At 45.4% G+C, this 12089-nt stretch overlaps 1 protein-coding gene across 6 annotated transcripts in view; it reads right to left on the bottom strand.

The window, feature by feature from the left end:
- Positions 1–6141, bottom strand: part of LOC118112229 (rho guanine nucleotide exchange factor 9) — a 46605-nt gene extending 40464 nt beyond the window's left edge. For all 6 annotated transcript variants that reach the window (XR_007032836.1, XR_007032837.1, XM_047340610.1 and 3 more), the window contains exons 1-3: positions 5852–6141; positions 2830–4514; positions 46–172 (exon numbers count right to left, since the gene is read on the bottom strand). Coding sequence is in view for 4 of the 6 variants with exons in the window: in XM_047340610.1 (XP_047196566.1) it covers positions 46–172; positions 2830–4434 (1732 nt within the window). In the remaining 2 variants the exon portion in view is untranslated. The remainder of the gene's footprint in view (positions 1–45; positions 173–2829; positions 4515–5851) is intronic.
- Between the last annotated feature and the right edge of the window lie 5948 nt (positions 6142–12089).

Raw genomic sequence — 12089 nt, 5'->3', positions numbered from 1 at the left:
AGCTTGCATATTTGTTGTTAAATAAAATAAAAAGTCAAATAGTACCTGAGTGAGGCAGGAGCCGCGCCAAGGCCGCGAGTGTGCTGGGGGAAAGCGGCAGGGAGCTGCACCGCTGGAGAGATGCCCGAAGTGGGGGCTCTAATGGTGACACACCCGGGGGGCGAGACAAGGCCTGAAGGGGACTGAGTAGTTAGGGCATATCCTAGATTCTAAACAGAGTTACTTTGATGCACAAACTCCTCTGCCCTTCACAATAATAAAAAGCCTTCTTGCTGCCTTGTCCCCTTTTTTTGCAGTGAATTAAAGTATTTCACATTCAGCTAGTCTATTCTGGTGCATCGGTCAGTGTGTGCATGCCCTGCAGCAGATCATGAGACCATACATCATGCCAACCAGGCGGTCTCTCAGGTTAAAATGAACTGACTCTGAGTTAGGGCAATGTGAGGTAGAGCTTATGGGAGCGATGAGGCAGAAAATTGGCCACAGAGAGAGACTGAGAGTGAGGGAGTGAGAGAAAGAGAGGCCACAAAGACGGAAAGAAAGAGTGTGAGAAGGGGAGAAGAAAACGAGAGAGGGAGAGGGGGAAGTGAGCTGATGGAAAAGCGGCATTCAGAGTCCAGAAATACAGGCCTCTATAAATGGGCCAGAGCATGCATGCATTGTTGCAGCTAACAGTAAGCAGTGTATAAATACTGGGTTAGCACTGGGCTGCCCTTCAAAGTCCGTAGTGTGTGTGTGATTCATTATGGGCTTGGGTTGTATTTATCGGTGATTTGCTGTAGACTACAAGTGAAACTCTGTGCTCCTACTTTGATTTTTGCAACATCGGGATGTGATGTATGAGTCAGTGTCAATGTGTATTTGGATATTTGTGGGACTGCTTATTTGCCGCCGTTGTGTCAGTGTTTGTACGTTTGCTTTCAGCGATGCATGAACGCCTGTGTTTGCTATTTGGCATCTTACTCTGTGGTCCATCTCCATGGACTGCGTCTCCCTAGTAACACTGGTCTCTATGACAGAGCAGGGCCTGGGGCGAGCGGCCACCCGTCTCTGCCCCGGGGGATGCCGCATGGTGGGAGCAGGCCTGCGTCTCCTCCGACACAGCGATCCGACCTCACTGTAGTGGCTGTAGAGATCTTGGTCCTGGTTGGGCCTCCCAAGGTCCAGGACAGCCGAGGCCGGGCGAGGACGAGGGCGGGGGTGCTTGTGATGTACAGAGGTCCTCTCTGTGCTAGAGTGGAGCACGGCCGAGCCCGGCTGTCTTACACTGCAGTCTGTCTGGCTGGCAATCTGCTCACACAGCTGTGATTGGCACAGACACTCAGCAGTTTGCAACAATGCATTTCTTGTGCAAGAAATTGGGAGGAATACCTCTATAGATTCAACAAAAAATATTGAGCATTTCAATTCAGTAATTTCAATGCATCAGTAGCTCGCCACAAGTGCTAATACCGCGTTTTAATTACCTCTTGTGTTTTTGTTATGATTGGAAGTTAGCAGGATTGAACAAGGAAGAACTTTTAGTCCAGGAATTATTTCCCTCTCTTTAACATTGTGAGACAGGGCGTCTTACAACATAATATGTCATGGATCTTGGTGAAAAATGCAATTTGGTGCGGATGAGAATTTACTAGTGTCTAGTGAATTTACAGTAAATGTGGTTTCATAAGGAGACTGTTGGGCCTATGCAAAGGTGAGTGCTCTCTGTGTGCACTTTTGAAAATGTTCCTGAATTTCCTAAGAAATAATTCAAAGATCTTGATGAAAGATCGATGAAAAAATCAGGCCTATTTGGAGGACTGATATCTATGAGTGAATTTGTTGCTGCTTGATTGAATTTAAGGGGGACAGTTGGGCCTTGGTGGAGGTATGCGCTCCACTGAGTGCCATTCTAGTTACAGTTAAATTTCAGTGAAGATGAAATAAATACAACATACTGGTGGATTTGATTTGTAAACAGTCTGATTTTCCTGGTGCCGTCACGTCTCTTAAATTATGGTAAAACTGCACATAAGCACCTCACCCAAAACATTCACACAGCCCTCTCCCCTTGCATAATAGACCCTTACTAAAAGGGTGCTGAGTATTCAGATGTCACATCTCATTTTGTCATTAGCAGTTAGGGCAAACATGTCCTGACTCGGTGTGACTAGGAGGAAGATGACTAATGCCTCCACTGGAGTGAGAGGGGAAGGGTGTCGTCATGAAGCTCAGACGTCACGAAGCTCAAGGGCTACCGCGGGTCACATATAGTCGGCTCTGTGGGAAATCGGGTTTCCTTGCATGCTACAGGAGGCCGACTGAGCAGGAAAGAACAAACTGCTCCAGCTCCATGTTGTCCGCCATTGTGACCACTGACTATTTCCTCTTCTCTCCAACAGATGGGGCAACAGGACAACTGTAGAGTAGGTGCCCATTTCATGTCCTCACAGGCTGGCATGTTAGTTTCTCCCTGGCATTTACTGAACCACACCTAGGACTTATATCATGAGTAACAGCTCTGACACCCAGCTCGGATTTTTTTTAGTTTGGGGTTGATGATTTTAAGAAGCAATCTAATGATGCTGGTTAAAACAGTTACATAAATGATAGTTTGAGCATTTATGCAATAATTACATGATGCATGCCTATGGGGATGTTAATGATGTTGAAAGAGCCTGCAATGAAATGTGGTTATAGCATTTAAATGTGAGGCAAATATTATTTTCTTACACAGGAAACACAACAGCAGTTTGTCAATACACATAACTGACTTATTTACCAAATCAGTTTATTAAAATGCACTGGCTGTTAATTAATGCAGCTCATTTTCTATTTAAAGTTACATACCTTAAATATTTCCTCTGTGGAATCTGATGCGGGCACGCTATTGGTTGTACTCTCTTTATCACCTTGTTGTGATTTCACATTCACTTCCTGTATCTGGTGGGAGTCAGGTGGAGCATCCTTGGAATCCTGCTCATTTCCTGTCTGTCCCTCTACCTTTCCCTCTTGACAGAGACAGGGTAATGGATCTCTTTTAACCCCTGTTACGTCTTTAGACTCTGTGTTTGGACATGACTGATGGATGTGATTCTCTACTATGGCTGTGGACGTGTGGTTTGCCTCTCCATCTATATGTTTGTCTGTACCCTCAGAGCTCTGGAGGCCATTGACAGCTTGAGATCTTGGGCATGCCCTAAAGGCTTTCAGGACCACCTTAGGGGATCGTCCCCCTGTCGCAGGCACTGTAGCCTCGCTTTCAAAGCAACTGGAGTGTAAGGATTTAATGTTCACTGGTGACGACGGGTTAGGCTGGGATGTTGGAAGCCCTTCGCTGTGAAGTGTCAGGGACACACTGTGAATGTTGTCCACTGTGCGCTGTGGAGCCCTCGGGGAGCTCATCGGAGTCGTCTCTCCCTCTGGAGGCGAAAAGGAACGAGATGTCGTCCGCCATTTTCTGGCCGTCTCTGCTACGCTGTTGAAAAACTTGAACAGGCCACCAAAGTGCCCCTTGGTGTCGGAGTGTTTCGGGGGCGGAGGTTGACAGTCTCTGACAATCTCAAAGTCTACAGAGCCATAGTCTGAGTCCATGGTTTTGTCCAGAGAGGGGAGTTCAGAGTCAAAGCTCTCTGAGTAAACGGGGTTGGCCTTCCCCAAAAGAGAAATCCTCCTCAGGTAACTCCACACATCTTTGTGCCTCCTCCCTCTCCCCTGGTGGTTGCGCAGGCTCCCCTTGATGCTGGGCTCTTCATAGCCTGAAGCTGTTTTGTTACAGTTGTTTGAATTGTTGTGGCTTCTTTTGGTATAGGAAACTCTTTCAGATGATTTACAACCATTCTGAGTCACAGCCTCTCCTGTCACAGTGGGCTGATGGCTGTCCAAAGTAGCTGAGAAGTCAATATCTTCAAACGAGCAGTCAAATTCGGCAGTGTAGCCAGCATACGAGTGCCGCTTGCCACGGTGTCGTAGCGGGCCCCTACTGGACTGCTGTGGAGTGCCAATGTCCCCACAGAAAGACTCCTCGTCAACCAACGAGCTGCTGAACTTTGCTGTTGACAGTTTCCCTGCCTTGCCCCTGAACACAGAGGGCGACTTGAGCTTCTTGAAGGAGCGAACTTTGTCAGCAAATGAGAGTTTAGGGATGGAAGCCTCCCCGGGCAAGATCATGGAGTGGGGTCGCCTCTCCAGCTCGGACATAGCTCTCTTTCGATTCAAGATTTTCCAGATGCCGCCCGGGGCACGGGGCCTCCGGTTGACCTCCTGTCTGTCCTTGACAGGGGACTGAGAAGAGGCAGCTTGGGTCCCTCCCTGCCCCTCCGCAGGCACTGGCCCAGGCTCCTGAATATAAACACTGCTCGTCTCATTCTCCACATCCAGAGAAACACTAAACACTCGGTTGACAAACCCATTAGGGTTGTTGCTCTCAGGGGCAGGGTTGTCTGTCTGTTCCATCCTCTCTCATGCTACAGTGTCAGCTATCAGCTCCAATGGACATCATGTCTCGGGCCGCTCTCACGCTCTCTCTCAAACACCTGGAGAAACAAAACCACATTTTAAATCAGTGAGTTGACGTTAAACTGACGGCCTTGTCATTTTATATCAGGCTCATTCTGTCAGAAATGCAAACTACCTTACAATAAACATTCTGAGTGGACGGTCTGAAAAATGTTATCTAAACAGGAGGTCAAATGTTCAGGGATGAGATAAGAAGCGTTATTCAAAACTGCTGAAAGCATTAAAGCTCTCATTTCGTGACTCTCGGACATGGACTTTGTACCATGAGTCAACAGTCACAAACAGCCAATAACCCCCCCACCTCCCCTTGCCTTATATTTAATCCACATTATCCAAAGTAATTATTTGAGACGCAGTCCCCCTTCCACCATTTAAACAGGGAGGCTACGTTGCCATGGAAACGCTCGCTACAGAGGCGTCTGGTTATTTCAGGCCTGCTCCGGCTGTGACATCATCACAGCTCAGATAAGCGCCCTCTGAGGAAGAAGATGCTGGGCAAGGAGCTGCACTACTACATGTTAATTACCCCCCCATTTCATAATCCCTTTAATGTGCTGCTGCAGCATCTTGTGTAATTTGGGCCCTTCAGCATCTATCTTTGTTGTTGCCTGACATCATCAGTAAGGATGTGCCTCCATTAGGCTGGCCTTTTTTTGTAGAATGTCACAATTGCATGTATGTGTTTTTTACCGATAAGCTGTTTTAGAATACTATGAAAAGACAGCACTTATTGATAACAAAGTATATTTATTAAGGGATGAGAGGCTCTGATCATATATAATTGCTCTTTTTTTATCATGTAAATATTACATATCGTGTCTCTTAAACAACACTCCAGTTATTCCATTACCTAGAATGGGATTTTTTCATAGATTAAAATACACTGCTCGGTAGTTAATAGATAGAAGTAACTAAAATACACATAAACATAAATATATTTTTGTTATTTGGCTTCCACAGGCGAATATGCAGTGTGACAAAGCGTTAGCTCTTGTTTCCATATAAAACCTCAAAGTCACTTCAAAGTCACTTCAAAGCGACGTTAGCTCTGTCAGATATCTACCAGCTTCAACTTGGGCTGGGCGTCAAAAACGATACCTTTCATTTTTTTTTAATGGCGTCAATAAAAATTAACGTTAACGTCGCAGCAGGTTGGAAGAGTCACTTGAAGGATATTCATTAATGGGTTATTTAGAACGTAGTTCACGTTTTTAAATGACAGATTAACAGCACGCACACGTTACGCGTTAATATTCAGTGACTTCCTAAACTTGCGTAGGAAGTTGAGCTCGTTAAAAACTAAACTGTCGCTCATGTAACCGGTTCAACTTTGAGAGTAAAGCTGTAAACTCACCGTCAGGAATCTTCCTCCGGTTAAACGGGCATCGCCGCTGCCGTCCGTCCTTAAAGTGAGGGAAACCTCCGCCTGTAACTTATCCGGTGTTCTTCAGAGGCTTTAACTTATATCCATGGGGAAAGTGTGGAGTTGTGTTGCGGACAGCGACTCCTTCCTAGATCACATGTGTTCAGCTATAAACTCGGTGAAGCTCTCTCATCAAACTGAGAGAAACTCCCCGGGTAGGTTAGCGACAGACCGGTGAACTCTTGCCCTGCGAGCTGCTGCAGACCTGAGGCACTGATCTGTGATAGAGTCCCACAGAAACACACACACACACACACACATATACACACACTCACACTCACACACACACACACACGCCCTTCTATCTTAGTGAGGACACTCATTGGCAGAATGCATTCCCTAACTCCCTCACCCTATACCATCACAAACAGAACTTGACTTTTTAGCACTTTTGTAAACATATAGATTTTCCAGGTGATCCGAATATTACAAATTCCACATCGCTAACCCCATTTTTATAGAACTCGCTCGCGCTGCCTCACCTGTGTCTGTGGGCTTGTAGCACTCATTTGAACCCCAACCTTAACCCTTACCCTAAGCTTAACCATCACAACTAACCTAACCTTAACCTGATTCTAACCCTAACCTTATAACCAAGTCTTAATCTTCAAGTCCTAATCTTCTGGAAGTTGTGAGGGCTGACCAAAATGTCCTCTTTGATCCATTGATTGTGGACAGCGTTTAACCAAAACCTTGTCCCTAACCTCAACCATGGCCAACTCATGCCTAACCCTAACTTACCACTAGCCTCAACCAGGAGCTCAGAAACGACGGTTTGCCTCATTCGTACAGGCTTTGGTCCCCAGGATGTCTACTGGTCCTGACAAGATCAAAGTTTTATGCTGGAAAAGGTTCTCAAGAGGTAAACAAAACACACACACACACACAAAATGCAATACTGAATTCAAAGTGTCTTTAGATAAAGCAACTTTACAGGAAAGTTGACTTAACTACATTACTTTAATCTCGAGTTGTTTCCTGTATTTTTAATCCTATTTAAAAATCAAAATGCAAATTTCCAGAGCCATCATAGCATACAGTATATTTAGCGTATACTTTTTGCTGTGTGTGTATTTATGGTGAAGCACTTATTATTTCTAAAGGAACATCAGTGAATACAAATGATTGACTGAACTCTGGTCTCACTAGCTGATCCTCCTTTGGGATTTGCGTTGAATGTGAAAATCCTTCTATTGAAATGGCACAATGGGGAGAGGGAGTTCGTCGAGGAGGGGGGCGACTGAAGGAATTCACAAAAACTAAACAGCTCCACAGCTCCACAGCTCCATAGCCGTGAAAGAGGAGATGGTGGACGAAGGGGCCTAAATTTAAACATTTCCTCTTTGTCCTGTTTTGGGCCCATTGTCATCTCGTGGCGTTTCTCCCTTCTGCGCAGGAAGGAGTGGATCTGACATCAACGCTCTCAGGCTGACAATGCCAGGAAGTCTGTCTGACTGTATGTAAATATCTCTATGTGTCCATGCTTCCCTTGCTTGCCCGTGGAGCCGCTCTCCTCTCGCTGGCCCTCTGCGTGCAGCGGCTCTCAGCACTTGAGGCTGTAGGAGTAGTCGTAGTAGAAGCAACAATGGTGACGTAAACACTACCCCATAACTCATCCGCAACTGTCACTGTGAATTACAGCAACCTCATCTTCAAATGACCTCTTCCTCTGATGGAGCATCTTTTTTTTTTTTTCACAGTCTTCACAGTCAGACCTAATGAGCTTGTTTTTTTTTTTTATTTATATACACACATACACCTATATATTGGTCCATTTCAGATTTTTACGTCTGTCATTCCTCGTTTGTCCTGCCTCTTGTCCTCATAGTTTTGCGTTGACTCGCTGTTTGCTACTCTCCTTCGCTTCCCCTTCCCTCATTTTCTTCCCTCCCTCCCTCCCTTACTCACTCACTTCCTCAGAACCCCAAGCAGTCTTCCTGCCATCCTCCCCCCCATCACAAAAGACATCCTGGCTCAAACGGTCCAAAATGTTTCAGTTCAGATCTGGTTTATTCAGACAACCTCTTATCTTTGGGAAAATATATTCATCCAAACATTTCGTGTGAAGGACAGAAAGCACGAGAGGGAAAAGAGAGAGAGAGAGAGGGAGCGGTGAATGGCGGGAGAAGAGATTACAGATTTATGCACTCTCGACCAGCTGGGCCAAATGTCTGAAATGATAAGTTGTTGTTGATGTCTGGCGAGCCGTGGATGTTACGGCGAGTTCACTTTTGCTGCCTGTTTTCACTGCAAGTGTTGAACACGCCGTGAACAGAGCTCTTTTTGAAATGATGTCATCGCCGGCTTCTCGTCTGCAGAACAATCGGCCTCTTCCTCCTCTTCCTATGACACAGTCCCCACCGGGCTGGGTTTTGGTGGAGATTACTGGAGACAAACACTCAGTTTAGGGCCCAGCTGTAATTATTTCACCAGTCTTTGTCAGAAGCTGCTGAGTGAAAACAGGCTGCTGTGAAAAAGCCGGCCAGACAGGGCGGGAGGGAGGGGGAGGCAGATATGTTGTGATATCAAATGAAAGGCTTACTAAAGCCTGGGAACTGAACCCAGGAGGTGTAACTCGTGTGAGAGCAGCTGGGATTTCAGTCAATGTTTCGTTTGCAGGTGTTTGGGGCCATCAGGGCTAAAACACGGCAACATTGTTGCATGTCCATGTCTCCATAGAGGGAGCATGTAAACACTATGGCTCCTAATACACTGGCGAGTTAAAGTACCCCGGCACACGACCACATACAAATTTTAAATTTTTGCCCACTTTTGGTATGAAATATGCCCCAGGTAGTATGTGTGCCTGCAGTGGTCCAAGAGAGTTCGAATTTCACTGACATTCCTGACATTCCCTCAGCACTGACCTGCATACTTCCCCGGCCTGGCTGCACATGGCACTATCCCCCAAGAACACACACACACACACACACACACACACACACACACACACACACACACACACACACACACACACACACACACACACACACACACACACACACACACACACACTCATCCTGCCTCTTCACAGTCACCCCGAGCACAACTGCAATCGGTTTGAGATAATCAATCAGTTTGGGATAATAAATCAGTTTGGGCTGGGTCACGGACCAACATGCAAACACACACATGGACTCAAACATACATATCTGCACACACATGCAAGAATGTTGGTCTGAAGGGGAAGATTTCGCTAGACACATCTCACAGTCATCTGAGAGAGGGACAGGACAGAGGGAATGTGTGTTTAAGTGTGTGTGTGTGTGTGCCATGAGCTTTCAGCTGGGGAACTTTCGGCCATTATCGGGATGAATCTGAAAACAGGAAGGCGAGTTCGAATAAACAAGACAAGAGGAAGACGACCACAGTTCTACTTCCTGTTTTAGAGCGGGAGAGGAAACAGCAGATTTTTTAGGAATTCAAATCAGAGGCAGCACTCCAGAAAGACCATGCTCGTAACATATGAAATGCTCTCACTTCAACAAAATTGGTAGCATTTATAGATATATGTGATTAGGCTTCATGGATTTAGTAGTTTTTGTGGCACTACTTGCTTTTTGTCATATCTGTTTTTATAAGTGGTTTTATCACAGCAGATTTTGCAGCCTTCCTTTGAGTGAATGTTGCCGTCACATGGGAGATCAGGCAGATGTTCGCCTTTCACGGTTTATCTGCTTCTGTGTCTCACTATCCAGGCCCTCCTGGGCTGAGCTGGACTTGACTGTGTTTGTGGGTCAGCAGCAGTGAGGGAAACGTAGCCTGGCACACACAAAACACCATTTCCTCTCATCTGGCTGCCTCCAGCTTCTTCAGGCAGAGCACAGTCTGCGATTGGGGAAAGGAAAAAACCCAGGGGACGGGGGTGATGAAGGGTGGGATCCCAGTCAGCTGATGGGGGATATTTAACGGAGAGGAACAAAAGGAGATAAGGTTTTGCAAATCATGCTGCGTCTTCTTGACACAATGTGTCAGTATTGCTAATGGTTGAGATCTAAGGTGAGAGTCTACACAGTTAGTCATGTGATTGATTGTAAACTGGCATTCCTCTCACTGATTTGTCACTGAGAAGGCTGCTTTAGAGTTGTCTGTTTTATCTCTGTGATGAATGCTGACCTCTGACCACATCATTGTCTCTGGTCAGTGTCCTCTGTGCTGGTCAGGCCGTAAAAATAGTGCTTTATAGGCCATTTTTAGATGTAGATGGGGGAATTGCCACACCATTAGGTTCTTCAGTTATAACTGGATGCAATCTCTCTCTCCGTCCCTCTCCCTCCATTTTCCTCTGTCCTCTCTACAGCTCTTTTACCATGTCCTAGTTAGAGGCTGAGGAATATGCATGCAGCTCTCTGCTCATTCCCTGGCTGTGTACTCCTCTGCCTTATCACCAGGAGAGGGAGCAAAAGAGGGAGGGAGGCTGTCATTTTATAAGTTCACATTGTTGAACAAATAGCATAGCCAAAATAATCTATCCACCCGAAATCTTAGTATTTCTCTAGAACATCCTCTCTACTCATGTCTGAACTAGTCCACATTTAAAAAAATGTATGTTTGTTGCAAGACAGCATTCTGATCGTCTATGATTCAGTCAGGAACCGCCAATGCATACAATGCATACAATGCATACAATGCCTATATACTGTAGTAATAATACATCTCCAGGCCCCCTCGCAACCCTCAAAGGATGAACAATATAGACAATGGATGTGTGGATGGATGGACGGATGGAAAATATGTATGTTGAATAAATGTCCACACCTTTTAAACTTTTAAACTATTAAAATGGTTCAATGCTGCAAACAGGTCTCTTGAATCATATGTATAAAAGACAAGAAAGCCAGGTATAAGACAACTTACAGGTTTTAGAGCAAATGAGTGCATATAGGCATAATACAGTATGAGCCGAGGGCTGCTGGTCCTCACTGGTCATCTCAAAGGTCTCCATGTGTCCACCCACAGCTTCATCTTAAATACCCGTTGAAAAAAATGTATGCTATATCGTTTTATGCATGCATGATTTAATTGACCTTCTACCGACAGGTTATTTATCTCCTCCACGGCTTTCAACAAAAAAGTGACCAAATCTTTTAATAAACTTTATCGTTACGCCTTTTCCAATTCCCTCTGAATATCCTCCTCAGCAAAAACACCCAGGAGGCACCCCCACACACACACACACACACACACACACATTATCACGCCTGGTGGGGGTTTGAGTGATGTAACAGCCATGTAGAGGTTGTTAGAATTCCCAAACATCGAAACGAAGACATAAACTCAGATGGAGAGAGACTCCTAGTGGAGGTATCTGGAACTGTTCTCTTCATTAATTTCCCGATAGAAGATAAATGTCTGTTTGTTTTTTTATAGAATTTGATGTATGTCTTTAAATTGAACTGAGCAGTTTTGCATTCAAGGCCACCTCTCACAGTATCATGAGCTCATGCAGCCAACACTTGTAGTCTATGTGGGACTTCCTGGGTAATGGATTTTAGGCACCAATCAGCAGTTAGACCCCTCCACCACATGATGGCACTCTGGCTCTTTCGGTGGCTGTAACTGCACCCTGCGAGTGGGATAGTGGATTACAAGACAATCCTTTATTATTAACAATCAGATACATCATACATTTGAGAATATTGTCTATTTCAGGAGTAATACCACACAGGCAAATCCAGGTTTCAGGGGAATCAAACTGATAGAGGAATTGATCGAAAATGATGAACTGAAATTGACCAAATTTGCTACGAGGATTTTAATTAACTGCCAGAGTTCTGAGGCATAGTTCACTCTCTCATTGAATAATTTGCTACTATTAGATGGGCTCAGGGAGAAATTGCTTGCAGATCTGAGAAAAGTGGGTGTGCCTGTGCCCTGCAACGGTCTGCACCAGAATTAAGGCCCAGTAATAATGACAGCGGCGTCCTGAGGCTCCAGGCTCATCTCTGTGTGATGAAGGTGCAGCTACATGTGCAGTAATCCCTCAGTAACCAAGGAATCCTTCTCTATTGGGCTTCAGCCCTTAGCCGTGTGTCAATCAATGGATCATGGTCATACTGCTGAAGCCGTGACCGAAGATACACTTTTTTGAGAAAATGTGCCTTGGGCTGAAAAGTAATTTGGTGTGAAAGTAAAGAATTAGACCTCCGAGATGTGGCTAGCAGTAAAG

The sequence above is a fragment of the Hippoglossus stenolepis genome, chromosome 7 (genome assembly GCF_022539355.2).
Source record: "Hippoglossus stenolepis isolate QCI-W04-F060 chromosome 7, HSTE1.2, whole genome shotgun sequence".
Taxonomy (NCBI): Eukaryota; Metazoa; Chordata; class Actinopteri; order Pleuronectiformes; family Pleuronectidae; genus Hippoglossus; species Hippoglossus stenolepis.
The sequence above is the reverse complement of the archived record's forward strand: the minus strand, read 5'-3'. Positions and strand labels throughout refer to the sequence as shown.